This window comes from Malania oleifera, chromosome 6 (assembly GCF_029873635.1).
Source record: "Malania oleifera isolate guangnan ecotype guangnan chromosome 6, ASM2987363v1, whole genome shotgun sequence".
NCBI classification, from domain to species: Eukaryota; Viridiplantae; Streptophyta; class Magnoliopsida; order Santalales; family Ximeniaceae; genus Malania; species Malania oleifera.
In genome coordinates, this window is record NC_080422.1 from 42,101,499 (window position 1) to 42,129,355 (window position 27,857).

The window sequence follows — 27,857 nt, forward strand, 5'->3', positions numbered from 1 at the left end:
AGTTAGAGAACTTCTTGTTTGATGTGGAGCAGTACTTTCGTGCTCTGAGGATGGCCTCAGAACAAGCAAAAGTGGATAGTATGACCATGTACTTGGTTGGTGACGCCAAACTGTGGTGATGTACCAAGTACAAAGAAATTGAAACTAGACGTTGTGTAGTGGATAGTTGGGCACTCTTGAAGAGAGAGCTCAAGGCCCAATTCTTTCCTAAGAATGTTGAGTATAATGTAAGGAAAAAGCTGAGAGACCTCAAGCATACTAGGTCAATAAGGGATTATGTGAAACAATTTTCTGCTTTAATGTTAGATATCCAGGACATGTCGGAGAATGACAAGCTGTTCTATTTTCTAGAGGGGATGAAACCATGGGCAAGAACTGAACTTCATAGCCAAAGAGTTCAAGACTTGTTTACTGCACAAGTTGCTGCAGAACGCTTGACTGACTACGCTGGTGATAATACCGCTTTGTCCAAAGGGTTTGGCGGAGAGGGAAACAGTGGAAAGTCTTTCAAGAAAGGCCCCAAGAGTGGGGGAGCCGACTACAAAGCATCAACCTCAAAGGAAGCTTCGTCGTCTTGAGGGTTTCACACCAATGGAAAGGGTAAAATTTCATGTCTCTTGTGTTGAGGACCTCACAAAGTGAGTGAGTGTCTGCACAAGGGATTACTCAATGCCTTATAAGCTTCCACTTTGGGACAAGTGGTGGAAAGTGATGGGGAAGAGGATGATACCCTGAGGATGGGTGCAATTCGGCAGGTGAACGCATTGGAAAAGCAGACAAAAGCACCAAAAGTTACACGAGCAAAAGGGCTAATGTGTGTGGACTTGAGGATCAATGGGAAGAGTACCCGCGCTAAGGTAGATACCGGGGCTACTCATAATTTTGTTTCGCAACTGGAAGCATGGAGACTCAACTTATCCTTAGAGAAGAGTATAGGACACATGAAACCAGTTAATTCTGTAGCCTAGCCTACTCTAGGAGTAGCCAAGCAAGTGACTGTGAAGCTTGGATAGTGGGAAGCTCATTCGAATTTCACAATGGTGCCATTGGATGACTTTCCAGTCATTTTGGGAATGGAGTTCCTAAGGGGGACAAAGGCAGTGCTAATGCCTTCGACTGGTTTCCTGTGTTTGATGGGAGATCACTCGTGCATGGTGCAAGTCATTGCAATGAAAGGAGACGATGGGAAGTCCCTTTCAACCATGCAACTCAATGAGGGATTGAGAAGGGGTGAGCAGATGCATCTAGCCACGATGGTGGTAGATGAACAAGTAGCCAAGAGCTAGTGTCTACGACCATCCAAGCAGTGTTGGATGAGTAGCAGGAGGTGATGCCGAATAAGCTACCTCACAACTTTCCTTCACGATGGAAATTGGAGCATGGGATCGAGGTGTTGCTAGGAATGAAACCAGCTGCAAAAGGGCCATATCGGATGGCGCCCCCTCCAGAGTCAGCAAAGTTGGGGAAACAACTTGATGAGTTGGAAGCGGGATGTGTTCGCCCTTCCAAAGCGCCATTAGGAGCGTCGGTATTGTTTCATAGGAAACATAAAGAGCATCTACGGAAGGTGTTTGATAGCCTGAAGGGAAATAGTTTGTATGTGAAGAAAGAGAAGTGTTCTTTCACTCAGTGGAGCAACAAATTCCTTGGTCATGTGATTGAACAAGGTCGTATTTGGAGAGGTATGAAGAAGGTAAGGGCAATTCAAGAATGGAAGATCTCCACGATAGTGAAGGAGTTGCGTTCCTTTCTTGGCCTTGCCAACTATTACAGGAAGTTTGTTGATGGTTATTCGTGGAGAATGACTCCAATGACAGGACTATTGGAGTAGAGGTATTATTGGCCGCACATGCGTGATGATGTGGTTGATTATACCCGGACTTGTCTCACTTGCCAACAGACAAGGAGGAGCAGAGGAAGATTGTAGGGTTGCGGAAGTCCTTGCTAGTACCGTCCAAACTGTGGGAAAGTTCACCAACCTGCCCAGAGTGGGAGATACAAGGTCTATGATTGTGGTTATAGACAGGTTTTCGAAGTATGGTACGTTTATAACTGCACCAAAGTATTGTTCGGCAGAGGAGACAACACAATTGTTCCTTGTGAATGTTGTGAAATATTGGGGTGTTCCCCAAGACACTGTTTGTGACCGAGACTTATTATTCACTAACAACTTCTTGATAGAATTTTTCAAGTTCCTCGGTTCACATCTTGACATCTCTTCGAGTTCTCACCGACAAACAGACGAAAAGACAGAGAGATTTAGAGAGCTACTGGAAGAGTACTTGTGCCATTTCATCAATGACAACCAGAAGAATTGGGTGCAACTACTTGATGTGGCTCTATTATGTTTCAATGCCCAAAGGAGCTCAACAACCAACAAGAGCCCTTTTGAGCTTGTTACAGGCTAGCAACCGCTATTACCTCACACAGTGAGCGAGCCATACAGAGGAAAGATTCCTAGGGTGTACATCTTCACCAGAGAATGGAGACAGAATGCAGAGATTTGCGAGCCTATCTGAAGAAAGCTTCTAAGCAGATGAAGAAGTGGGCAGATCAGGAGAGAAAACCGCGGCACTTCAACCTAGTGCCTCATGTGTTTCATGTCAGCTGCCTCAAGCCGTTCAACGCTGACATAGACGATCTGAGCAAAAGTCAGTTAAACAGAGCAGAGTTGAAGACAGTGCAATCTGACAGACGTGATGTTGAAGATATCCTTGCAAACAGAGAGTTCATATCCTCAAGGAAGAAGGGGCAAGAGTTCCTAATGAAGTGGAAATGCCATGGTGATGAAGAAATCAGCTGGATTTCTATGGAAGATATGCAACCGTTCGTGGACAAAGTTGAAGTGTACCTAGTGCCAAAGTCTATGAGGACGTCGACTGCATAAGTGGGGGAGTGTCACTAGCTAAGCTTGTTCAGGGCATTATGCTTGCCTGTGACTGCTTGTCTCGTGTGCTTGAGATGAGTTTTCATCATGTAAATACTAATGTAAGGTTATTTTCTGCTAGTAGTTTCTTTGTATGCCAAATAAGGCAGCATGACTCCTTGGTCACTTTGACGTTTCCTAGTGTCAAGATGATATTTACATAAAAACCTCTTTAGGAGAGGGTGAGTGTTCATTACTCTTGTAAAACTCACTAGCTATTGTTAACATGTTTAGCTTACTTGCCTCCCTCTCTAAACACGCAATGTCAATGGAGGTGTTGTCGATGAATTGTGTTGCTTCAATGTTTACTGCTTGCTTGCCACTGCTTTCATGATTGCTTACTGTTTCCACTGCCATTTGATTGAATGTTAATGAAAGTGTTTCGTGGATGAATGTTGGTAAACGATTGGCTGGCTAGTTAAGCAAGAGTGCTTTAGTTAGCGCCGTACGGCTCTTTCACAAAGGTGTGAAAATAGTTGGACCGTGAGACTTTTGCTTGCTATTTATAAGAATACCTTTAACATGCACATATACCCATAAGATTAGATGAAATTACAAATATATCCCTACAATACACAAATATTACTAACAAGTCCCCAAATACACATAATCCTATATAATTAAACTAATCACACTTAATTATTAACTAAGCCCAAAAATCCCTTGACCCAATTCTTCTAAGTTATTCTCCAGTAAGGATCTTCCCAAGGTCTTGCTTCTTGTCCTACATCAGTCGGTCTTGACCAAGCTGAAACAAGATGGCCTTTGGTCTCTCTTTCTTATGTATTGAAGGTCAATATTACCATTTATCAGCTGTTTTTTCTCCTTTAGTTTATCATTAGTGCTAGGAGTTGGCTGCAAATTTTGGATGGAAGGACCAACTAGATACTTATAGGAAATGAAATGATGAAATTGATTCTATTAAAAAATATAAGGAATAAATTGAGACAAATCCTGAGGTTTAAGAACCAATCGTGTTTATATGTATCACTTAAGGAATCGTCTTTCTAAAGTGAAATTAACGTTATGTTCTAATAATTGCTGTGGAGCAAATGAAACGTTGTTTTGGATGGGATTTTAATTGATGCTATTCTATCTGTTATATTAGGTATAAAAGATTTGAATTTTTTTCCCAGCACTAGTAAACAATCTCATTGATGAAGGCTGAGGAGGGAAGGCTTTGGTTGTATTGGAATTTTACCATCCATTGAAGTGTATTTTGGTAATTAAAATATTGATATAGTTCGATGCTAAGCTTTGTAGTCATTTGTCTACTTAGGAAATGTCTTTTACTGGTTTGGTTGAATGTTATTTTGCAATAAGAAAGTTTATTATTTTTTTTTATTATTTTAAGAAATATTTAATAGTTAAGTTTCTCTTAAAAAATAGAAAAATAAAAAGTAAAAGAATCAAGAAAATGGTCATAGTGAGCACCACCTTTTGGGGGTGGTGCAGGTTGTGGCCAACCCATATGCAAGACCAAAATCATCTACCAGCGGAGAAATTTCCTATCACTAAAAGATTTTTTTTATTTCGTTTTTATTTTCTTTTATAAAATCAGAAATTAATTAAGAGCTAAGTGAGTTACAGGGAGGATAAGACGAAAGAAAGAACCAATTAAAAGCTAAGGGAAAAGACATCATTGGCTCAAGAAAGCTAGCATGTTCCATTGAAAGTCAGGAAAGCACACTGCCATGAAATATCTTGAAGCATATGTTTGTAAGAAGCAAGAGAAGTAATTCTTCAGCAAAGCTATTGTGAAGGCATAAATAGGCCCCCTAAAATTCCAAGCATTCCTCCCGAATGAAATAACCAAAACTTGAGAAAAACTGAACTACTCATCCATTGCTTAGCTTCCTCATTCCACTGGAACTCCTTAAAGAGGTAAGTAAAGAAGGCATCCAAAGAGTCTAGGCAAACCCAATTCTCCTTAAAACAGATCAATGTTTTCCGCCTACACCATGCAACTTACTCCCCTAAAGTCTCTTATATTACTCTCCTTCCACATCATCCCAAAAAATTTTGAGAAGGATTCACAAGATGATGTTTTTCTTTTTAGCACATTATATACTCTTTTAGGCTCATAACTCTTCTCTTGCCAATCGCAAAGAAATCCACATGATTCATACAATAGAGTAGTCTAGGTTCCACAGCCAAGGAGTGCAAATGCAATGCAACAAAAGATGCTGCACAGATTCAGCTGCAGTTTCACAAATGAAATCTGTTCACCGCCCCCCCCCCCCCCCCCCTCCCCCCCTCCCCCCCCAAAAATATTTTTAACTCCTGCCTCAAAATAGAGGAGGTCCTCTAGGGGTCGGGACCAACATAGTAGGGGCACAATTGCCCCCACCCTCAACAACTGTATTATTTAGATTTTTTAGCGAAATTATTATGCTTTCTTGGAAACAATCATTTATTCTAGGAAAGCAATTTTATGCCTTTTGGTGCATCATGATTGAAATTTGGTACTTGAAAGGGAGCATCTGTATAGGAAGCACATTGGAAGTTTGAAACGATGAGTTAGATTGGAACAGGTGCATGCTATGGAAGCTGAGAATGGTCTAGATTGGAATGGGTGGAATGCCGAGGACCTAGGGATCTGTAAGGAAGACTTAGGTGGACTTTTGGCAGAATTTGGAGTTTGTGTTGGGAAATGGGGGGTCCATGCTTTTCTGTCTTGAAATGTTGTGCAGGGAATAGTAATTAAAACTTCAATTCAACCATTTTGGTATGCCTTGGTAAAATGGCAAGTTTAGAGATTACTGAAGGTACAATGAAAGTCAGACAGTAGCTTACTGCAGAGAGACCAAGCATCCTGAAGGTGGATCACTCTACTTCATGGACTTGCCCCTGCCTAATTGGTCAAGCTATTGTTGATGGTTGTTCCAAAGGCAATTCTGGGGCTCCTAGAGCTGGTTGCCTTGTTAGGGATTCTTTTGGAATCTGGGCGGCTGGATTTGTTTTTAATCTTGGGTGATGCTCCAATTGACGGGCTGAAATGTGGGCAATTTGACATGGTTAAGGCTAGCTTGGGACCTGGGTCTCAGAAATGTGATTGTGCCATCGTGGAGAGTGATTCAGTTGCTTTGATTGGGTTAATCGGTGGGAACATCCTCTCCCCAGAATTTTTCTCTTATCTAAAAACGTAGACGACTGATGGGCTGATTTGGCAATGCAATCTGCAGCAGAGTCTGCCACAATTTAAGTTCGTTCTAGATTCACCCCATGGGGATTCAGCATGAGTGTACAAGTATTGCTTACCATCACTTAGGTTTGCTTGTCTTCTATTTTCTGTGACCCCCTTCTATAAACTCCTTCGTGAGGATTTTGACACTAAATAATTTCAAGTTGATGCTTCTTTTTAACAAGTGTTGCTTTTGGAAAAAATTGATGCTGCATTTGCTTCACATAATGGAAAAGAATGGGAACAAAATAGCTATTGCATGGGGATATATTAGTTTACAAAAAGTAGATAGTATCATTCTTAAGCAAATGCCTATTGAAAAGTTGGTATTTTCCAAACCAAGATGGAATATGGACATTCCCATGGTAATAAGTGGGAATAATCATTCATTCTCTATTTTATATTAATTGGAATTTACAAACTTTTGCATGTCATTTGCTTCAAAATGGCACTACTTTTTCTATTGCAAACTATTACATGTCTATGTAATGACTATTCAGTTCTACTAACCAAACATAACCTAAGACAACTAACCATTTTCTTCTCTATCGTAGGTTGTTTAGGGAGTTGTGGCACGTTGGACGTTGGTTATCCCAATTTAACCACTTTGGAACTTGGGTTTCTCTTAGGCAATTGTAGAGACTTTGGAGTTATTGGTTTAGGGTTTAGATGGGCATAAGGGTTTATGGATCAGCAAAAGTAGGCATTTAAACTTTTACTGATTTTTGGATTTCGTGGGAGGAAAACATAGGTGTGTTTGAGGCAGTAGTGTTGCTTGAAAAAGTAGGTGGTTAAAGTGTTTAAAATTTTAGGGATTCCCAATTCTAAAATTATTCTTTGCTCGGTTTTTCAAATTCCTAAAATAACCTTGTAACTACTTCTTCTCTACATAAAACTAATAGAGGGTACAATAGTAAAAATACAACAACAACAAAAAACCAAGATTTAAGTCCCATTAGGTGGGATTGGCTATATGAATCCTTTTCGGCCAATTTACGCGATGATGGACAATTTATTCCGAAAAAATCAGGGCTATTAAATTCTTACTCACTATTTCATTTTAAGTTATTTTAGGTCTACCCTTACCCCTTGTACTGCCCCTCACAATAACTAGCTCACTTCTCTTTACTGGCGCACTATTTGGCTTATGTTGTAGATTCCCAAACCATTTAAGTCATCCCTCCCTTGTCTTATCTTCTACAGGTGTTACGCCTAACTTACCACAAATATGTTCATTCCTTAGTTTATCTTTTAGCGTTATACCACTCATCCACCTTAGCATTCTCATCTTGACAACTTATACTTTTTGGATATGTAGTTTCTTAATCACCCAACATTTTGATCCATACAGCATAGCTGGTGTTACAGTCGTCTCATAGAACTTCCTTTTTTAATTTTAAAGGTATCTACAATCACACATCACACTGAAAACGCTTCTCCATTTTACCCAACCTACTTTAAGTCTATGCATTACATCTTCTTCGATTTCTCCTTGAGCTTGCATAATAGATGCAAGGTATTAAAGTCTACTAGTGTCATTGATTTCTTGACCATCAAGCTTAACCTTTTCTCCAATATTCATGCTACTATGATTTAAATTACATTTCATATATTCTATCTTATTTATACTTATCCTAAAACCTTTAGATTCTAAAACTTACCTCCACAATTCTAACTTAGATTCTACTCCACCCCTAGTTTCATCAATCAAAGCAATATCATCTGCAAACAACATACACCATAGAAGATCATTTTGGATACTGATAGTAAGTTCATCCATCACAAAGGAAAAAAGATAAGGGCTCAAAGCAGCTCCTTGATGTACACCTATTGTGATTGGGAATTCCCTAGCCTTTCTACCCGTACTCTTAACGTTAGCCATTACTCCATCGTGCATATCCTTAATGATGTCAATATACCTACTACATATGCCCTTTTTTTTTATGACACCCAATATATAACTTCGCTAAATACTGTTTCATGTGCTTTCTCTAAGTCAATGAAAACCATATGCAAGCTCCTTTTCATTTTCCTAAACTTTTCCATTAATCTTCTTAAAAGATATATAGCTTCTATAGTATATCTCCCAAGTATAAAACCAAATTGATTTTTTGAGACTAACCTTAATCTTTGTTCGACTACCCTTTCTCATAATTTCATTATATGAAAGTTTTTGATTCCACGATAGTTATTAGAATTTTGAATATCTCTTTTATATATATATATATATATATATATATATGGGTATTAAAGTTTTTTTCCTCCATTTGTTTGGTAGTTTCTTAGTTTTTATAATTGTGTTAAATAAATTTGTTAACCATATAATTCTATTATCACCTAGGCATTTCCAAACTTTAATTGGGATGTTATTCGATCCTATAGCTTTTTCATTTTTTATCTTTTTTTAATGCAAATTTAACTTCATCAACTTCTATTTTTGCAAATAAATCTCATATTTTTAGCCTTTATCTCATTTGTCAATGCTAGATTTAAGCCTTCTACTTGGTTTTCAATAAATAGTAAGGTAACTTCGTCACCTTTCTTTTATGTTTTCTTCTTTAACCAGGACAATATCATTCTGAGTTTATACATTTTACATTACCTAAGTCCTTGCTTTTTTTTCCTTTAGCTCTAGCAAGTTTAAATGTCTCTTTCTCCTTCTTTTGTATTTAATCTAGCATATAAATTATTAAATAATCTATGTTTAGCTTCAGATGCGCTACAACGGATATTGCTATATTTAATGAAACAACTGTAGTGAAAGAAACGTAAACAGTGATTGGATTGGTGATAAAATAGAATCGTAATGGCCTTTTTTGCTCTTTCCTCACCTTTGTATGCTTTTCAAAGTTTTCCATGTTTCTTCATTTTTTCCATGTTTTATACTAAATTCTTTTCGTCTTTGTAGTTTTTTGGACATCTTGAACCCCTCGCCGACTTTCTTTGCTATTCAAGAATCTTACTCTTGATTCACCTAAAATCTCTTTTGCTACTTTTTAATAGAGCTAGCTATTTTACTCCAAAGAGTGTTTGTGTCTATACCATCCTCTATTGTCCAATTACCATCTTTGAACATTTATCTTTAAATTGTATTTTATTTTCTCCCTTTAGGTTCGATCTCCTAGTTTTCATGCATTGATTTATATTATCCTTTCTCTTTCATTTTTTAATACATATGACACTAAAACTCTATGTTATGTAGTTACGCTTTCACTTGGGATAACTTTATAATCCTTACATGATAAACAATCTACCTTCCTAATTAAGAATAAATCTATTTGACTTCTACTTTGTCCACTCTTGAAGGTTATTAAGTGTTCTTCTCTTGTTAGAGCAATTATTCAATGTAATAAAATCATATAACGTGGCAAAATCTAAGATTATATCCCCAGACTCATTTTTATCTCCATATCCATGTCCTGTATCCTTTCATAACGTTTATTATCCTTTCTAATGTGTCCATTCAAATCAACTCCTATAAATATTTTTTCACTTCCTAATATCGCTTGTATAATACAATTCGTATCTTCCCAAAATTGTCTCTTAAGGTTTTTCTACTAAGTCTATATGAGGAGTGCAAGTACTAATGACATTTATTATCTCTTGACCTAAGACCATCTTGATTTTTATGATTCTATCCCCTACTCTTTTGACATCTACAACATTTTTTTTTAAGTCTTTGTCTATAATGATTCTTACCACTTGCTTATCTTTTTCTTTTCCAATGTACCAAAGTTTGAATCCTGATTTTCAATTTCCTGAGCTTTCTCACATACCCACTTAGTTTCTTGAAGGAATATTGCATTAATTTTTCTTCTAATCATTGTATCCACTATCTTCATGTTTTTACTCATAGTGCCTCTATATTCCAAGTTGCTAATCTAATCCTAGTCTCCTGAACTTGTCAACGGAACAGCAAACAGCAAAGCAAAAGATTTCTTTCCTTACTTCAGCCCACATTTATTTCCTTATATTTCAATTCATTATTTTGTACAGTTAGCATATATTTAGTTTACATGTATAGGGTTTGACAAATTTTAGTTTACTTGTATAGGGCTAGAATCATGCTAGACCTTATTTACTTTCCATATATAGTATTCTTGTAAAGTCTAAATATAATATACAGAACTCAAGGCCAATTCATTCGGCCATTCACAAAATATTTGACATGGTATCAGAGCCAGCCGACTGCTAGGTTTTTTTTCCCCCTTGATTTTTTGTCTTCTCGGTTTCGTGGCTGTTGGGGTTTTGTTTTCTCTTCTGGAATATTTTCTCTGTTCTTTCAGTACTATGGCTGCGTGGCTATCGGCACAACAGGTTTCTGGGTTGCCATTTATTCCTCCAGTTTATGTCCTTGTGATTCTCAGCAAGCAGGCAACAGTTTTCTGTTGCTGTTTGTGACTTTCAACAAGCAGGCACAGCAGGTTTCTGGTTTGCCACTTATTTCTCCAGTTTCTGTTGCTGTTTGTGACTCTTGGCAAGCAGGCTTGTGACTTTCAGCAAGCAGGCACAGCAGGTTTTTGGTTCAAGATTTAATTTTTAGTGCAGTTTTTTGGTTCCAGATTTAATTTTTTAGTGCAGGGAGGTTGTTCTTGGTTTTTCTTTGTACCTGCGTTGTTTATTTTGGGCTTCTAGATTTTCTGGTGGTCTGTTTCTTTCGGCATAGTTTGTTTTTTTTTTTGGGGGGCTTCTTGATTTTCTCCATTATTTAGCATGGACTCCGCACCTGTGTGTGCCAAGTTTACGGGCAGTAATTATTCTACGTGGACTTTTCAGTTTGAACTTTTCCTAAAGTGCAAAGATCTTTGGGGTCATATTGATGGCACGGATTTTGCACCCAATCTTGATAAATCCAAGGAGTTCGCAGCTTGTTCTTCATGGGCTGTGCTTGATGCTCGGATTATGTCTTGGCTTCTTGGCTCAGTTGAGCCACATATTGTCCCCAACTTGCAACCTTCTCGCACCGCTCAATTCTTGTGGACTTATTTAAAAACAGTATATCATCAAGATAACGGTGCCCGTCGTTTTTAGTTAGAGCACACGATTGCCATGTTTCAACATGACAATCGTTCCATCCAAGACTATTATTCGGGGTTTTTGACTCTTTGGAATGAATATTCCGATCTGGTTATTGCAGATGTTCCTGTGGGCTTCTCTTCCCATTATTCAACATCTTCACGAGACTAGTCGTTGTGATCAGTTTCTTATGAAACTCCACCCCGAGTATGAATCTGTTCGCTCGTCTCTGCTAAATCGCTCTTTTGTTCCTTCTCTGGATGTTTGTTTTGGTGAGTTACTTCGTGAAGAACAACTTCTTACTAAAGTTACTCTGGCACAAGCTCATGGTAGTTCAAGATTTGTCCCTATGGCTTATACTGCTCAACAACGAGGACCGCCTACGCATTTTAGCACTTTGCAGTGTTTTTTCTACAAAGAATTTGGACATATCGCTGTTAATTGTTCACAGAAATTTTGCTCTTATTGCAAGAAGAAGGGTCACATTATCAAAGAATGTCGTATCCGCCCGCAGAATCGTCAGGCCCAGGCATTCCAGACTTCTGTTAGTGTACCCACCATAGTAACGTTTGCGGCTTCTGGCTTGTCTTCAGGTGACTTCTCTGTTCCTGCACCTCCTCCGGCGAATTACTGCTTGTCCGAAATGGTGCAACAGATTCTAATTTCGGCATTATTAGCAATGGGGCTCCAAGGTAACAATTCTAATAATCTCTGGTATGTCGACTTGGGTGCCTCAAATCACATGACGAATAATCCCACTACCTTGTGTTGTTCGGCTCTACATTGGTCAATCTGCTATTCAGACTGTTAATGGTAGTTCTTTGCCAATAGCTGCTGTCGGAGATGCCTCTTCTAAGTTCACTAATATGTTTCTTGCTCCTCAGCTTTTCCCAAATCTTATTTCTGTTGGTCAATTAGTTGATAACAATTGTGCTGTTAATTTTCTGGTAATGATTGTGTTGTGCATGATCAAGTAACAAGGGAGCCGATCGCGAAGGGACCTAAAGTGGGGCGCTTGTTTCCACTACTTTTGCCTATTCCAGCACATTCTCCAATTTCTTCCATTAAGTCTTTTGCTTGTAATAATGTTTCAGATCTTAGTATGGTGTGGCATTGTCATTTAGGCTATTGCAATGCTCAGAACTTATCTCATGTATTGAACTCTGGTTTACTTGGTAATAAAGAATGTTCTTCTTTATCTCTTGAGTGTGCCTCTTGCAGACTTGGTAAAACCAAAACTCTTCCCTTCCCTTTGCATGCTAGTAGAGCTTCTCAATGTTTTGAGCTTATCCATAGTGATGTTTGGGTACCTTCCCCAGTTAGTTCACATGAAAAATTTAAGTACTATATGACTTTCATTGATGATCATAGCAGACTTACTTGGGTCTACTTCACTTTAAATCTGAGGTTTTTCGTACTTTCACTAAGTTTTTAGCGTATGTTGACCATCAATTTTCTACTTCTATGAAGACATTATGCACAGGTTCTTGTGGTGAATATGTGTCTATTGAGTTTGGCTTCTAAAGGCATTATTCATGAACGTTCATGTCCTGGTACTCCCCAACAAAATAGAGTAGCCGAACGGAAAATTCGTCGTCTCCTAGATGTGGTCTGTACTCTCTTGCTAGAATCCTCTGTTCCATCCTTGTTCTGGGTTGAGGCTCTGAAAACTGCTGCTACCTGATTAATCGTTTACCTTTTCAAGTCCTACTCATGGAATCTCCTTATTTCCATTTATTTGCTAAGCAACCTAGTTACGATTAGCTCCGCACCTTTGGTTGTGTATGTTTTGTTCATTTACCTCCTCATGAGCAACATAAATTATCTACTCAATCTGTTCGATGTGCATTCTTGGGATACAATGTGTGTCAAAAGGGATTTGTTTGCTATGATCCTACATTACATCGTACACGCATTTCTAAGAATATTATTTTCTTTGAAAATCAACATTTCTTTCCTATGTCCTCTATACCCTCCTGTCTTACTGTGATTCTCCCCTCCTTTGAGGAGCAGTTATCGGATCCTCATCCAGTTAGTTCTCGTTTTAAATAGTTTAATAATTATACGCGGAGCCCTTGCCCACAGTCTCTTCCGATTGCTCATCCGATATCTTATCCTACCACACTCTAGATTCAGTCAGTTGGAGCACCTCCAGAGCCTTTGGTACGTCACTTTTCTCGAGTGTCTGTACCCCTGGACAGTTATGGGTTTCCCTCTTTAAGTTTTGGTAACTCTGTTTCAACTCTTACGGCTGCATTGTTCAATTTAGATATTCCCACTTCCTACTCACACGCTACCAAGCATGATTGTTGGCTACAAGCTATGCAAGAATAAATTGCCACTCTAGAAGCCAATCACACTTGGGACATTGAGCCTTTTCATCCCACCATTGTTCCTTTAGGTTGTAAATGGGTTTGCTCAGTCAAGGTCCAATCTGATGGAAGTTTGGATTGTTACAAAGCTCGCCTTGTTGCACTTGGGAATAATCAGGAATATGGTGTCAATTATGAAGAGACCTTTGCTCCTGTGGCTAAGATGACTACTGTTTGTACGATTCTACTTCCAGTGAGTGGCCACTACATCATATGGATGTCAAGAATGCCTTTTTTCACGAGGATCTTAAAGAGTGTATTTATATGAAGCCATTCCGAGCTTGTTTCCCTCTCCGACTTCACATGTGTGTAAGCTTCGTCGTTCTCTTTATGGTCTCAAACAAGCTTCGGAGGCCTAGTTTGATAAATTCCACACCACTTTATTACAATTTTCATTAAAGCAAAGCAAGTATGACACTTCATTGTTTCTTCGGAAATCAGACATGGGTATTGTTGTTCTTTTGGATTATGTTGATGATATTGTGATTACTAATTCAGATTCTGCTTTACTTGATGTTGATGATATTGTGATTACTAGTTCAGATTCTGCTTTACTTGCTCAACTCAAGATTCATCTCTCAGAATCCTTTCATATGAAAGATTTTGGGTCTCTCATATATTTTGTTGGTCTTGAGGTGAATCGTAGTCCCTTAGGTATTTCACTCAATCAACATAGGTATGCTAGTGACTTGGTGGCCACAACTGACCTTTAGAAGGGTACTTCTGTTGATACTCCCATGGAATTAAATGTCAAGCTTTGCAAAGAGGAGGGTGATTTACTTGCTAGTCCTAGTTTATACTGGAAGTGGTTGGTAGTCTTGTCTATCTCACCATTACTAGATCAGACATTTCTTTTGTTGTACAGAAAGTCAATCAGTTTCTTCAAACTCCTCATCATCTTTATTTGGCTGTTGTCCGTAGGATCATAATGCTATGTTCAGGGCACTTCTGCCTGTCTCCTTGCTGCTTATAGCGATGTTGATTGGGCTGGTTGTGTGGATACAGGTCTCTCCATCACTAATTGGTGTGTTCTTAGGTGATGCATTGATCTCTTGGAAGAGTAAGAAGCAAAACAGAGTTTCTAAGTCATCGACGGAATCTGAATACCGGGCGATGTCTCTTGGTTGTTCTGAAATTATTTGGCTTTGAGGCTTGCTTGTTGAGCTAGATTTTTCTGAGACCGATCCTACACCTCTACATGCTGATAATACGAGTGCTATCTAGATCACTCCTAATCCTGTCTATCATGAGCGCACGAAGCATATTGAAGTCGATTGTCACTCTATATATGAAGCATTTAATCACTCTTCCACACATTTCCACTGAATTAAAAATTGCGGATATCTTCACCAAGGCTCTCACTTGTCATCGACATTGCTTTTTAAGTAGCAAATTGATGCTTGTTGATCAATCTGCATCAATTTGAGGGGGGCTGTCAACGGAACAGCAAACAGCAAAGCAAAAGATTTCTTTCCTTACTTCAGCCCACATTTATTTCCTTATATTTCAATTCATTATTTTGTACAGTTAGCATATATTTAGTTTACATGTATAGGGCTTGACAAATTATAGTTTACTTGTATAGAGCTAGAATCATGCTAGACCTTATTTACTTTCCATGTATAGTATTTTTGTAAAGTCTATATATAATATACAAAACTCAAGGCCAATTCATTCGGCCATTCACAAAATATTTGAGAGAATTAACCTCTTTACCCACTCACATCCAGAATGATGCTAGAACTCTCACATATTTAACACTATACCCAGGTGCTAACACGGCTCGTTGCTTTGAGGCAGTGATCTATCCCACCCTCACCCACTTTTCGTTACACACAAGTGGTATAAGTTTAACACATCCCTCATAGGGGATGCCTCAACGAATAATGGGTAAAAATTCATATTATAGTGATGTAACAAGTTTTACGCTAGTTGTCATCTACCTAACGCAACCCTCCTTTACTCAAGCTTGGGACCAATTGTGTGAAAAGATTAGAACATTAAGTGCAATAAAAAAATGTTAATTTTTTAAAACTATGCTTTTATAGAAAATGGAAATAAGTGAACAAGATTACAATAGTACAAACAAAAATACAATTATTATTTTTTTTTTCAAATGAAAAATAGTGAACTAGGGTGTTGTGGATCACATGCATGGTGCATGCCCACAGATAGTACTTTGTAATTAGAAATGAGTGGGCACCTAGAATGGCTAGAGAGAGTTACAAAGTGAGTGTTTCAAGATTTTTTGCTAAAGGGTGGGAAGCCTTTTTTAGTTCCATGTTATTTGGGACAAGGTGTCAGCTGTCTACTATCATTTCACATGATAATAGGATTGTCCTCTTTTACCTAATTACCAAATTTATTTCCTCTGGCTGTTCATAAAGAAGCATTGGTGGGGGAGTGCTTTCAATTTTTATTTTTATTTTTGAAAATAAAATATCTTGCATTGGTGGCACTGGGGTTGTGCACCAAGCATATTATCTTCATTAGTAGTATGCATTATGATAGAGAGGAGTTTTGTGCTTTTTGTAAAAACTTTATGGTGTTCGTGCAAGTTAAGGGGAAAATGATTGAGATGGAATTTACCCACCTGTGGATGCCTCTCAATTAAATTGTTTTTCAAGGAGATGTTCAAGAGGGAGATTCAATATGTAGCATGGGATTTTACTTGAAAGGCTGTGTAATCCTAAAGTTTCATTAAATTGCCAGGATTACTCGGGTATGCTTTCTTGGCTATTGGTAATTTGAGTTAATATTTTTTATGTATTTTAAAAAAAAAAAAATTATGTTTTGTTTGTATTATTTATTTTCTGAAAATGGGGTGGGGGTGGGGGGTGTTAATAATAGTCTTTGGCAGTTGATGTATTGACTTTTGGAAATAGAGTCCTGCAACTAAGTGATGTGGAAGCAACTTCTTGCTTGGCAGTGTCGCTTTGGAAAGAAAGCTAAGGAAAAAGCTTGGAATTTCATCCCCATTTTTTTTTGGTTTGTTGCCCTTCTTTAGCATTAGGTTTTCCTTTGCTGATGTACAAAATTTGTTTATGCTTTATGCAATGTGGATGCGGTATTATTGGAAAACAATGTCATTGGAATGGAAGGAAGGCAATGTTGTGATTCACATGTGATGGTGGTGTGGTGCTGTATTTTTTTTTTTTTTTTTGGCTGCATACAAAACAATTTATGTAGAGAGCTCTGGCTTGCATTTGAGCGCTTAAGTATAAGAGTAACAGTGAAAACATACTTTTGATCCTCCCAAAGAATTGTGTATATTACATTTCTGATCTTAGCTATCTGATTCACTTGGAATTTTAGTTTCTTCTATGCAGTATATCTGGTAAAAGATGTATGTGTGTGTGTGTGTGTGTGTCTATATATATATATATATACTCTGGTGAATAGAATTGATTATTTTTCATGAATAAAATAAAGTTCATTTCAAAATATATCATTAGCGTGTTGTGTCAGAGAGGTGCTGGACATTTAAAATATATTTTATAAGACTTATAGACATGTCTTAGGAGCATCAGATATATGTGTCCATGGGTATGTGAAGTTTTGGTGTTCAGCATGAACATGACATGGATACAGCCCCTTTGCAAAGCGACCATGCCACATAGGTGTCTTTCCATCATTTCATTTCTTTTTTATCATGCTTTTGTTGCTCTCTCTTTTGCAATTTCTTTTTTATTTCTTTAGATTTTTCTTGAAAAGAAAAACGTTTTGTGAGTAAGGAAAAGATGATGGTGAAAACTAAGCAGTACTGAACTATTGATGGTAAGGGTGGTGGCACTTGTTTTAGTAGTCTATTTGCTACTGACTGTTCTCTTGACCTACATAACCTGTAGGGAACTCTAAGAGACCTCTCTAAGGCATCACAGCAATCTGGACAGAATCCTTCCTTGAACCAGAATGAGGAGGTGAGCAGCCTATTAATGGGTTCTTTTGGTTATAAAGATATCTTGCAGTCAGGAAATAATTTGTACGTTTAGTTTGTTCTTTCTTTGTATTCATCTCAACATTTTTTTTGTGTCTATTGTGTCCAGAATGGAAATCTTGATGCTGATCAAATGGTTCTCAGAATTGCTGGAAATATTAGCGATTCCTCATAATGGCCCTTTTTGCGATTTTAGGATAGTAAACCAACAGAATTTGAGTGCTAGAGGACTGTTTATCTTAGCTCCCCTCTCGCATAAACCTTAAAAATTAGCAATACTTATCCCCCTCATTGTCAAAACTTTTATGTTGACAAGAGATCTGTGTAACTGAATTTATTTTATGTTATAGGTTGTCTTTTCACCCAAAAATAGTTGGTATCTGTGATCTTTGATGTACCTTGAATGGAATATTTTGTTTCTGTACTCGAAAGAAAATAAAAAATCGTCAGATGTCGGTCTGTGCATTGACACTGTTGAGCACTTAAGTCTTGGAGCTTGTATACATACATCAGTGGCAGCAATTAGGGTTCATATTTCAATTGCATGGAGAGCAGTGGTCAAAGGTGAGTCATACATTTCTTGCATTTTTCATCTGTTAATGAGTCACATGGTTATTCAGAATAATAAGGTCGTGGTTGTGGACTCGTGGTACATTCTCATTGGTTGGGAATGAACTATGATGCCCCTCTTTCAGATGCATGAATAGTAGTAAGAGCGAAACATGCATGAAGGCTGTGTTCTCAGACTTCTACCCCCTACTTCACTGAGGGTCCAATGGAGATTGGACTGATGTGGAGACCATGATGCTGGTCGTCGGTCACGTCCTCCGATCATGTAGGCTGGGGGAGAAATGCCTGCCTGGCCCTTACTAAGAATTTGTTTATCCATTTTGCGTTCGACCTGTCTAATTCTAACCATATGATTTTAATATAAATTATATGTCTGCAAATGAATTTGTTCGAAGAAATTGACAAATATCCACCTACTCAATTACTAGTTTACACCAAAAAGTAATCAATTACTGAAGTCGTATTATAATTGTGAATGGCCATATAGAATTTTGACTGTCGTTTTATCATAAATTCTTAGAATGTTAGAATTAGCCACTAGTTAATTGTTTCCAACTGACTTCCAGTTTCTGACCATCATAGCCTCAAGGCTTAACCCCGTCTCGTATTGTAATCGGCAGTTCTCTCTTCTAATGTGCTTGCTTTAGCATGAATGCTTAATCATAAAATCACCAAATTACCATAAAATTTTATAATTATTATACTTTTACTTACTAGTCCTAAAAATAAAATAAATCTCAGAATCTGACCCGGCCACTTTATTTAATCTATCATCCTCTATCCTTGTCTAAGGAAGGAAATATAATGATGAAGAAATATCCATGATGACCCTAGGACCAGTTCAAGCATACTCAACCTCGAACCCTCTTGGAACAAAGGCGCCGCGCGTAGAGGTGTAGGTAGCCTTGACTGAGGACAAACATGGACAAGCTCATTTAGATTGCTCACCTTGATTAATATTCTATAAGAGAGCCATGTTTCTGATGATCATTATACCTCGATTGTCATTGCACAAAACTTGTTGCAAGCGTGATTACGACCTTCAACCATAATCAAAGAAAAATGTTTATGAGAATGGGACAACTAATATTTTTGGAATTGTTCTTGCTCAATCTATTAGAACCACTGCAATCATTATTGCATTTATGAGAATGGGACAACTAATATTTTTGGAATTGTTCTTGCTCAATCTATTAGAACCACTGCAATCATTTTGCATCTCTTAAGAAAAACTAGAACCACTAATCTTAATTTTGCTCACTACCAATTCTCAACTTCCCTAAATTGTCTGGTATCTGGTATGTGGGAAAATAAGTCACCAAGCCTACCTAATGAGTATTCAAGGGAATCATTCACACAATCTCATTATTAATTAGGTTAAGATTTTAGGAAGATCCCTATGTAGGAAAATCCCTGCAACAATCCTATGGGTGGCCAAGAAAGACTTTCAAAATTAAGTAATTACTCAAGCAAAAGGAATCATGAAAAATGAGCAACATCCAATATCCAATAAATTAAGCATGAGAGCAGTGGAAATAGATATATGAACATAATAACAAATAAGTCCTTTATTTAAGACCATCCAACATCAATTTTTTTAATGTTTTACCTTTTTGAATGTTCTAGAATTATTTAAATTATAAGTTAGTTCCTATATTATTAAGCAAAAATATATTAGTCTATATGCTTTTAATTAGTACAATTAAAGGCTTGTATTTATTATATTTATCCAATAAAAGTGCACTTCAATATTATAGCTTCTTCTTATTTTTCTTCTTCTTCTTTTTCCAATTTCTTTATAGATTCCATTGGGGACTTGGAAAATATTGGAAAAAGAAAAGTAAAATACAAAGGAGTTCACTTTTTTCATGTTTGGCTATTAACAATAGTGGGAAAGAAAATTTTATATATATATATATATATATACACACCAAATCAATAAATACAAATTTGATTTCACATATCATTAATATTCAATTTTTCTAAATGTTTAATCATATTAGAACTAATTTTCATTTATAATAATATTTGATATAAACAGAAAATATGATTGAAAATGAATTTCTTTCTTATTGTCCTTTCATTTTCTTTCTTTTTTCCAAAACAAAATTATTGATCCAAACGGACCTTCAAGGATAGGCCCATAGCAACTAATAAGAAAACAATTAAGTGTATAATTCTTTGGTCAACTCTTTTGTACTACTCAAAAATTAGTAAGTATAAATCCTCATTTGTACCAATTTAAAGTAAAGTACTAAAAATAATTATCACTTAATTGTATTGGGATTAACTTATGATTTTACTCTTTTTGAAATTTTTTGACTTTTCTACAATTTTTATGTTTTGTAATTTTTTGAATTATCTGAATGATTAGTATTTCATAATTTTACCTTATTTTATCATCATAAAATTTTCCTAATATTTTTTTCTTTTGGAATTCTTATCTCATTTTTGTTTTTATTTAATTTCCCAACATTTTCAATCCTTTTCCATTTTTTCAAATTTTCAAAAAAAAAAATCTTCTTTTATACTTGTTATTTTTTTTATTTCTCTTTTTTATTCATTTCCTTTTTTATTTTTATTTTTTGCATTTTTATTTCTCTATATATTTTCTATTTATTTTTTCTATTTTAATTCTCATATACACAACAATACCAACAACAAAATTGGAATTTTTTCTATTTTTTAATAAAAGTAGTGTCACTAGTCATTTTTTACCAACAAAATAACAAGACCCGCCTGAATATATGTAAAAATAAGTTAAAAATCAAAGAAAATATATTGCAGCATAGTGCAATCAACCGACCACTAGTTAATGGTTGATCGGCTCTTTTCCCCTTTTTTAGTTTTGCACCACTAGATTTTGGTTGGCCGACCTTTGTAGGCAGTCGAGTGGACTAGTGAAATTCAAATTTTTGAGTTATTTTCATTTGATTGTCCAAAAGATCTAAAGATGTCAAGTGTCCTAAAAGTTGTCATTTGTCGGCAATGACTACAGCAGTTGGTAGTTGCTAGTTAGTGTTTGTTAATTTGAATTAGATGTGCAAAATTCAAATGAAAATGTTGCTTTCCTCCATCTCTTGAGGGACCTATAAATAGATTCTTTGGATGAGTTTTTGCGTAAGTCCAAGTGGGTGTAATGGAGAGGAAATACAAAAAGTTCATGCATTGTGATTGTTGAATCTAATTTGGATGACAATTGTAATTTTATAAAAGTAGTGAGTATAAATCCTCAATTGCACTAATTTAAAGTATAAGTACTAAAAATTATTATCGCTTAATTATATAAGGATTAATTTATGATTTTACTCTTTTTGAGATTTTTTTACTTTTCTACAAAATCTATGTTTTGTAATTTTGCCTTATTTTATCATCATAAAATTTTCCGAATATTTTTTTTTCTTTTGGAATTCTTATCTCATTTTTGCTTTTATTTAATTTCCCAACATCTTCAATCCTTCTGCATTTTTCAAATTTCCAAAAAAAAAAAAACTTCTTTTATACTCATTATTTTATATTTTTTTTGTATTTCTCTCTTATTATCGGTTTCTTTTTTATTTTTTGCATTTTTATTTCTCTATATATTTTCTCTTTTTTTTTTTTTTTTAATTCTCATATAAACAACAATAACAACAACAAAATCAGAATTTTTTTATTTTTTTAATAAAAATAATGTCGACAGTCATTTTTTATCGACAAAATAACAAGAGTTGCCTAAATATATGTAAAATTAAGTTAAAAATCAAAGAAAAGAGATTGCAGCATAGTGCAATCAACCGACCACTATTTAACGGTTGATCAACCCTTTTCCTCTTTTTTAGTTTTGCACCACTAGATTTTGGTCGGCCGACCTTTGTAGGCAATCGAATGGATCTAAACATGTCAAGTGTCCTAAAAGTTGCCACTCATCGAAAACGACTAGAGCAGTTCGTAGTTGCTAGTTGGTGTTTGTTAATTTGAATTAAAATTTTTGAAATTCAAATGAAAATGTTGCTTTCCTCCATCTCTTTAGAGGCCTATAAATAGATTCTTTGGATGAGTTTTTGCATACATACAAGTGGGTGTAATGGTGAGGAAATACAGAAAGTTCATGCATTCTTAGGGTTAGAGAAAGAAAGTTGTAATTGAAAGTTTGTCAAGAGAATTACATCTCTTCTTCTTCTTATATGAGAGTTCTTTGGGGTGTGAGCATTGTTGAGAGTATCCCCACTTGATTTATATTGATTACAGTAACACAAGGTTAGTCCAATTGCCTTTCTTATGTGTTTTCAAGGCCTACTTTGGAATTTACATTATTTTCCCATGTTGCAATATAGGTTGTGTGCCTATGTTTTTACATGATAAAGTTGTGTTTTGTTATATAAATTGTCATATAGCTTTAGTTTGAAGTGAAATTGTAGACTAACTTGCAAAGAAATTGCATAAATCTCATTAAATTTACATTTTTTTAAGTACAAGACATGCAAATAGTCAATTGGCTTATAGGCATGGTCAATCACTTCTTGAGACTTCAAAAAAGTAGTCGTTCGGCTACAATAGGCGGTTGACCGGCCTCCCTAGAAGATCAACCGGCCTATCCAAAGGCCATGTTTTTGGCCATTTTCTTTAGACTTCCCTTGATTTGTCATGTTATTTAAGGTTCTAAACATTCTCTAGAGTATATAGTTGAGTTTGATTGCTAATATCTCATTATTGTTCATGGTTTTTCCATAAAACCAAGGTTTCATCTTAAAGAGGACTTTTTGAAAAGTTTAAAGTGTTTTCAAGTTTTTCAAACAAAAAAAGTAGTGAATGTGAAGAATGATGTAATCCCAAGAGGGATGTGAATTGGAATTTTAAAAACTTTTGCAAATTATTTTGCCGATTCACCAACAATATTCCAATCAAATTTAAAGACGTGTATGAAAAACAATCACAACAATAAATAAGCAATCACAACAAAATAAATATAAACATATACGTACAAAAATTTAAATGAGAGAGAGAGAGAGAGAGAGAGAGAGAGAGAGAGAGAGAGAGAACGACACCGAGATTTTTACGAGGTTCAGCTATCCCCACCAACATCCTCGCCTTAAGCAAACCACCCAAGGATTTCAACTATACCAATCATTTAACCGGACGGAGCCACCACATTACACACTCCTTATAGGCGCAACCACCTCTTCGAGCAATATACCCTCACACGATCCACTCCTTATAAGCGGAGCCACCTCTCCAAACGATATCCCCTCGCTTGGCCACTCCTTATAGAGAGTGTCACCTCTCTAAGTGATATCCCCTCACTTGGTACAGTTCACAACTCGAACCTCAAAAATACAAATGATAGAAAATAGTTTTTGCGTACAAGAAAATGCTGCTTCTTCACAAGCTGATTTGTACAATGAAAAATATCCTAATATGCACTCTCACATGATTTGTAAATTGAAGCTCGGTAGAGTATAGGGATTTCTCTCAAAAAATATTTTTCAAGTAAGAGTAAGAGTATGGAAATGATTTTTCTCAAATGACCTTTTAAATATAAAATGTAAGAAGGCTTCCAAGCAAAATATATGAGTGTGAATATTTGCTCTAACCTTTATCAAGAAGCTTTTCAAACAAGTATATATAAATGAATATATGCTCAAAGCTTTCTTGTTTAACCCAAAAGATTTTCTCCTAAAAATATATTTTTAAAAATGAAAGTAGGAGAAATATAAATTTCATCTTTGAAATATCAAGAGTAAAAAGTTTTTCAAGCAATATATATGAGTGAATATATGCTCAAGAATTTCAAGAAAAACTCAAAATGTTTTCTATAAAAATGTTTTTCAAAGAGAAAAGTAGGAGAAATTTGGCTTTGATCTTCAAAAGAGAGTTTGGAATATGAATAAGAATGAAAGAATTTTCAACAAAGCTTCCCAAGTGTTTCTCTTACATTTCCCAAGTGTTTAGGCTTAGTATATATAAGCAAATATCAAATATAGCCATTAAGGCTTTAAAATAATAGTTTATTTTGAAAATTAGCTATTTTTCTGCCATTGGGACGCTTCTGCGCAGACACCCTTCATATTTTTGGACATAACTTTTTTTATACAACTACTAATTGGAAGTTCTTAGTATCAACAAAAATCTAAGAGAAAATTTCACACCTTTTACGTTGAAAACGTTTTAAGATGAGAAGTGATTGATTAATAAAATCGCTCATCAATGAGACAAAAGAAACATGAAGAGAATTTTCTATTACGGATACCTTTCAGTATTTTGGGCATTAATTTTTCTAGAAAACTCAAAATGGGACGTTCTTGGTATTAAAAGAAAGCTAATAGAAAGTTTCACAATTTTCCTGTTGAATATATTTTAAGATAAGAACTGATTGATCAACAAAATTGCTTATTAATGAGATGGCAGAAACTTGAAGGGGATTTTAAAAATCTTGTTTTAGAGTTTTTCATTCCACAAATGATTTTTACACTTGAAATAATTTCTGCACATTTGTAAAATGATTTTCCATGAGATATAGTACCTAGGGTCCAACTAAGGTCATGGTTGAGAGAGAGCTTCAATTCATATCAAATGATATGCATGCACAATTTAAACATATAAACAATATAACTAAAAAATATAAAGTCTTCAATCTTTGCTCTTCAAAAATCCATGGAATACGCCAAATGATGTGAGCATGTAAGTGTTTCATGGCTTCCATTTTGCATCGGTCATCTGTGCTTATAGAAACGTAAATCTGTTCATTCACTTAACGCACAAATGAGATGTTGTACTTTGTCATAATCAAAACAGGATAGGACTCAAAAAGTTAATAGTGAATGTTCGTAATGTGGCTTTTTGGCATTCTCCAAAGTTTTCAAGTTTTCTAAAAACAAGTTTCCAATGCGTGTTTATGTTTCTTTCGCAAAAAATCCATACTTTTTTTTTTCAAGTTAAAGCAAGTATTACTCTTGAAAGTAATCACCTATGAATTTGCTTGATGGTAGAAAAATATTGTGTTTTTAAAGTTAAAATTGGTTTTAAATCCCCATTTTGTAGAGGATTCATTGAAAAATCAAAGTTTTTAAATAAAAATGAAGGTTTTTCAATCAAATTTCAAGTGTTTCCTAGTGATTTCAAGGACTTCATCAAAATGTTTTCTAAAAATTATTTTTTTGAAAATGTTTTGATGAAATATAGATGACTTGATGCTTCTTTAGAGGATATAAAAGCAATCTACACTTGTAAACTCAGCCATTACAACCAAAAAACTAAAATTTCTTTCCTTTTTTTTTTCTCTTAATTTTTCTTTCCTTTGTGCATGAATATGTGTTTATTTTGAAAGGGCATAAAGTAGTATACTTTTCACGAGATTAAGACCTCTACATAGACCTTACAAAAGACTTTTTAAAAAAAGTTAAAAGTCTAAAAAAAATTTCGCAAAACAAATAAAGAAAAGAAGAGTTGCAACAAGCGGTTGACTGGCCTCTGCAAGTGGTTGACTTGTCAATGTTACAATTTGATTTTTCTTATTTTTTGATCTTTTCTTTTAAAAAAATGAACTTTAAAATGGGAGAAACACAGACACACAAGGTAAGTACGGTTACCATTCTTCAAATGTGAGTTTTAGGGTGCTAAACTTTTAAAGTTTGTTTAAAGAAAGCTTAAGGGTCTACCTTCCCTATTCACAATGGTGCTCTAAAACCTAAATCTCTTTTCAAAGGCTTTTCCTTTATTTTACCTTTCCAAAATAAACATAAATTGATGACTTCATTTTCTAAAACAAAGATTGGAATTTTGAGAACCAATGACTTAGTTTTCTTTACTAGTTTTCATTTAGTCACCAAACATGTTGGCAACCAAAACGGAAACCTGAGCCTAGTGTCAACAGCTTTGGCAACTCCACTGGGGACTTTTTAGAGTCGAGCTGCCTCTCGTGTGATTGTATGTGTTTGTGTTGTGATTGGTGTATTCCCAAGAGGGGGGTGAATTGGAATTTTAAAAACTTCTTCCTAGGTTTAACTAGATATTAGTAATATACAACCTAGGGTCTTTCTAATCATATACCAATTGCGCAAATAATGATATGCGGAAATTAAATCATACGCAGCATTCACAATATATTAAATATAGCATACATGTGCCGAAATATAAAGTGCTGGAAATTAAAGTAGACACACAATATGTTATCGGGGTTCGGCCAATACTGCCTACGTCCTCGCCTCTAACTCGCAAGCCCAAGAATTCCACTACAGTCACTTAATGGGTGGAGCAGCACCTAATACAACACCGTACAGGTTGGTGCACCTAATTCTCTTAGCCGAGTCTGAACCAGTCCGGGACATTCATAGGGCTAGTCTCCCTCTTCTGACCATACGTCGAGAATACAACGGATAATCAAATATTATGTACAAAGAAATTATTCTAATACAAGCAGATGTGTACAACAATTAGAGCCCAAAATACACTTACGTATGATATAAAAATAAGCTCAATGTGAGAATGGTGATTTTTCTCAAAATAACTTTTCAGAGTCTTTGAGTAAAATGTATGCAGTGAATATTTCAAAGATTTTACCCCAAAAGATTTTCAAAAACTTGATCAAAGGAAGTTAGGGTTTTTGTTTTCTAATGATCTTACAAAATAATGTACATCAATGTGAGTATAAATGCAAGAAGACTTTCCCAGCGCAAAATATATTATGGTATATGTGTGCTCAAGTCTTTCGAAGATTTAACAAATAAAAGTTTTCCCAAAAATATTTGCCAAGAAAAATTAAGGGGGAAAAACTTGAAGGCAACTCTCAAAATGATTTTCAAACTAAAAATCTTAGGAGAGAGTAAAAATACTTTACAAAGAATCAATGCCCAAAAATAAGACTCTTTCAACAATCCCTTTAAGACAATCAATTTGCAAGCAAGGGAGTGGAAGAGCAAATCAAGGCTCTCATGAAAATGATTTTGAAATTTATGAGAGTAAGAGAGTATGAAAAATAAGCTTTGAAGATGAAAAATATTGTAATAATATTTGAGAGAGTTTTTCAGTTAATCATCCTCCTAATTATAAGTAATGAGGGGGTATATATAGATATTGGGAAAAATATGACCGTTGAAGACATAACGGGAATTTTGGGAATTGTTTAATTATGTTCAATAAAAATTAACCTCATTTAACCCTTAATAACTCGGGGTAAAAATAGGCCAACCCGAGAGTTTCGGTCGCTCGAACCATAAGGTCGATTGCCCAAAAACTCACAAAAAAAAAAAAAAAAGTGCATTTTATGCATTCGGGTACCCGGTGAAGAGTTCGGGTGGCTAAACCAAGGTAATTTTCAAAGTGTTTGAGGTTCGGTCGCCGGATTCTAAGTTCGGTCTGCCGAACTTGCCATTTTGGTCGCCCGAGGTAAAAATGAACGTGAAGTTTGGGCGCTCGGGGAAGGTGAAAAAGTCAGCATTAAACGTGTTGACTTTTTTGTCAGATCCCTGTTTTGATTATGACAAACCACAATATCTCACTTGTGTGCTTTGAGTATTTGAGCAGGTTTATGTTTCAATTAGCACAGATGATGATGCAATTTGGAAGCCGTAAAGAGCACATAAACGAGCATACCCTGGCGTATTCCATGGAACTGCAAAGGAGCACCGCATGAAGAATGATTTTTGTTTTAAATTGTATTTTTATATTTATCTTTCGGGTCTGCAATAATAATGCAAGGTCTGTAATAATTAATGTATTTGTATGCATGGTAGGACTGTAAGCTTAGCAATACCATAGATAGACCAAAGGATAACCAAAAGACCCTAGACAAGACTTCAGTCGACCTTTGGTCGACCGACGCTAGGGTTTTAGGCTTAATTAAAAAGCCTAAACCGTAGATAGACCCTAGGTTCT

At 35.7% G+C, this 27,857-nt stretch overlaps 1 protein-coding gene across 1 annotated transcript in view; it reads left to right on the forward strand.

Moving 5' to 3' along the window:
* LOC131157507 (GATA transcription factor 28-like) overlaps positions 1 to 17,933 on the forward strand; it is a 52,052-nt gene extending 34,119 nt beyond the window's left edge. The window contains exons 6-7 of the mRNA XM_058111715.1: positions 17,347 to 17,418; positions 17,545 to 17,933. Coding sequence (XP_057967698.1) covers positions 17,347 to 17,418; positions 17,545 to 17,610 — 138 coding nt within the window. The 3' untranslated portion in view covers positions 17,611 to 17,933. The remainder of the gene's footprint in view (positions 1 to 17,346; positions 17,419 to 17,544) is intronic.
* Positions 17,934 to 27,857: the final 9,924 nt, after the last annotated feature.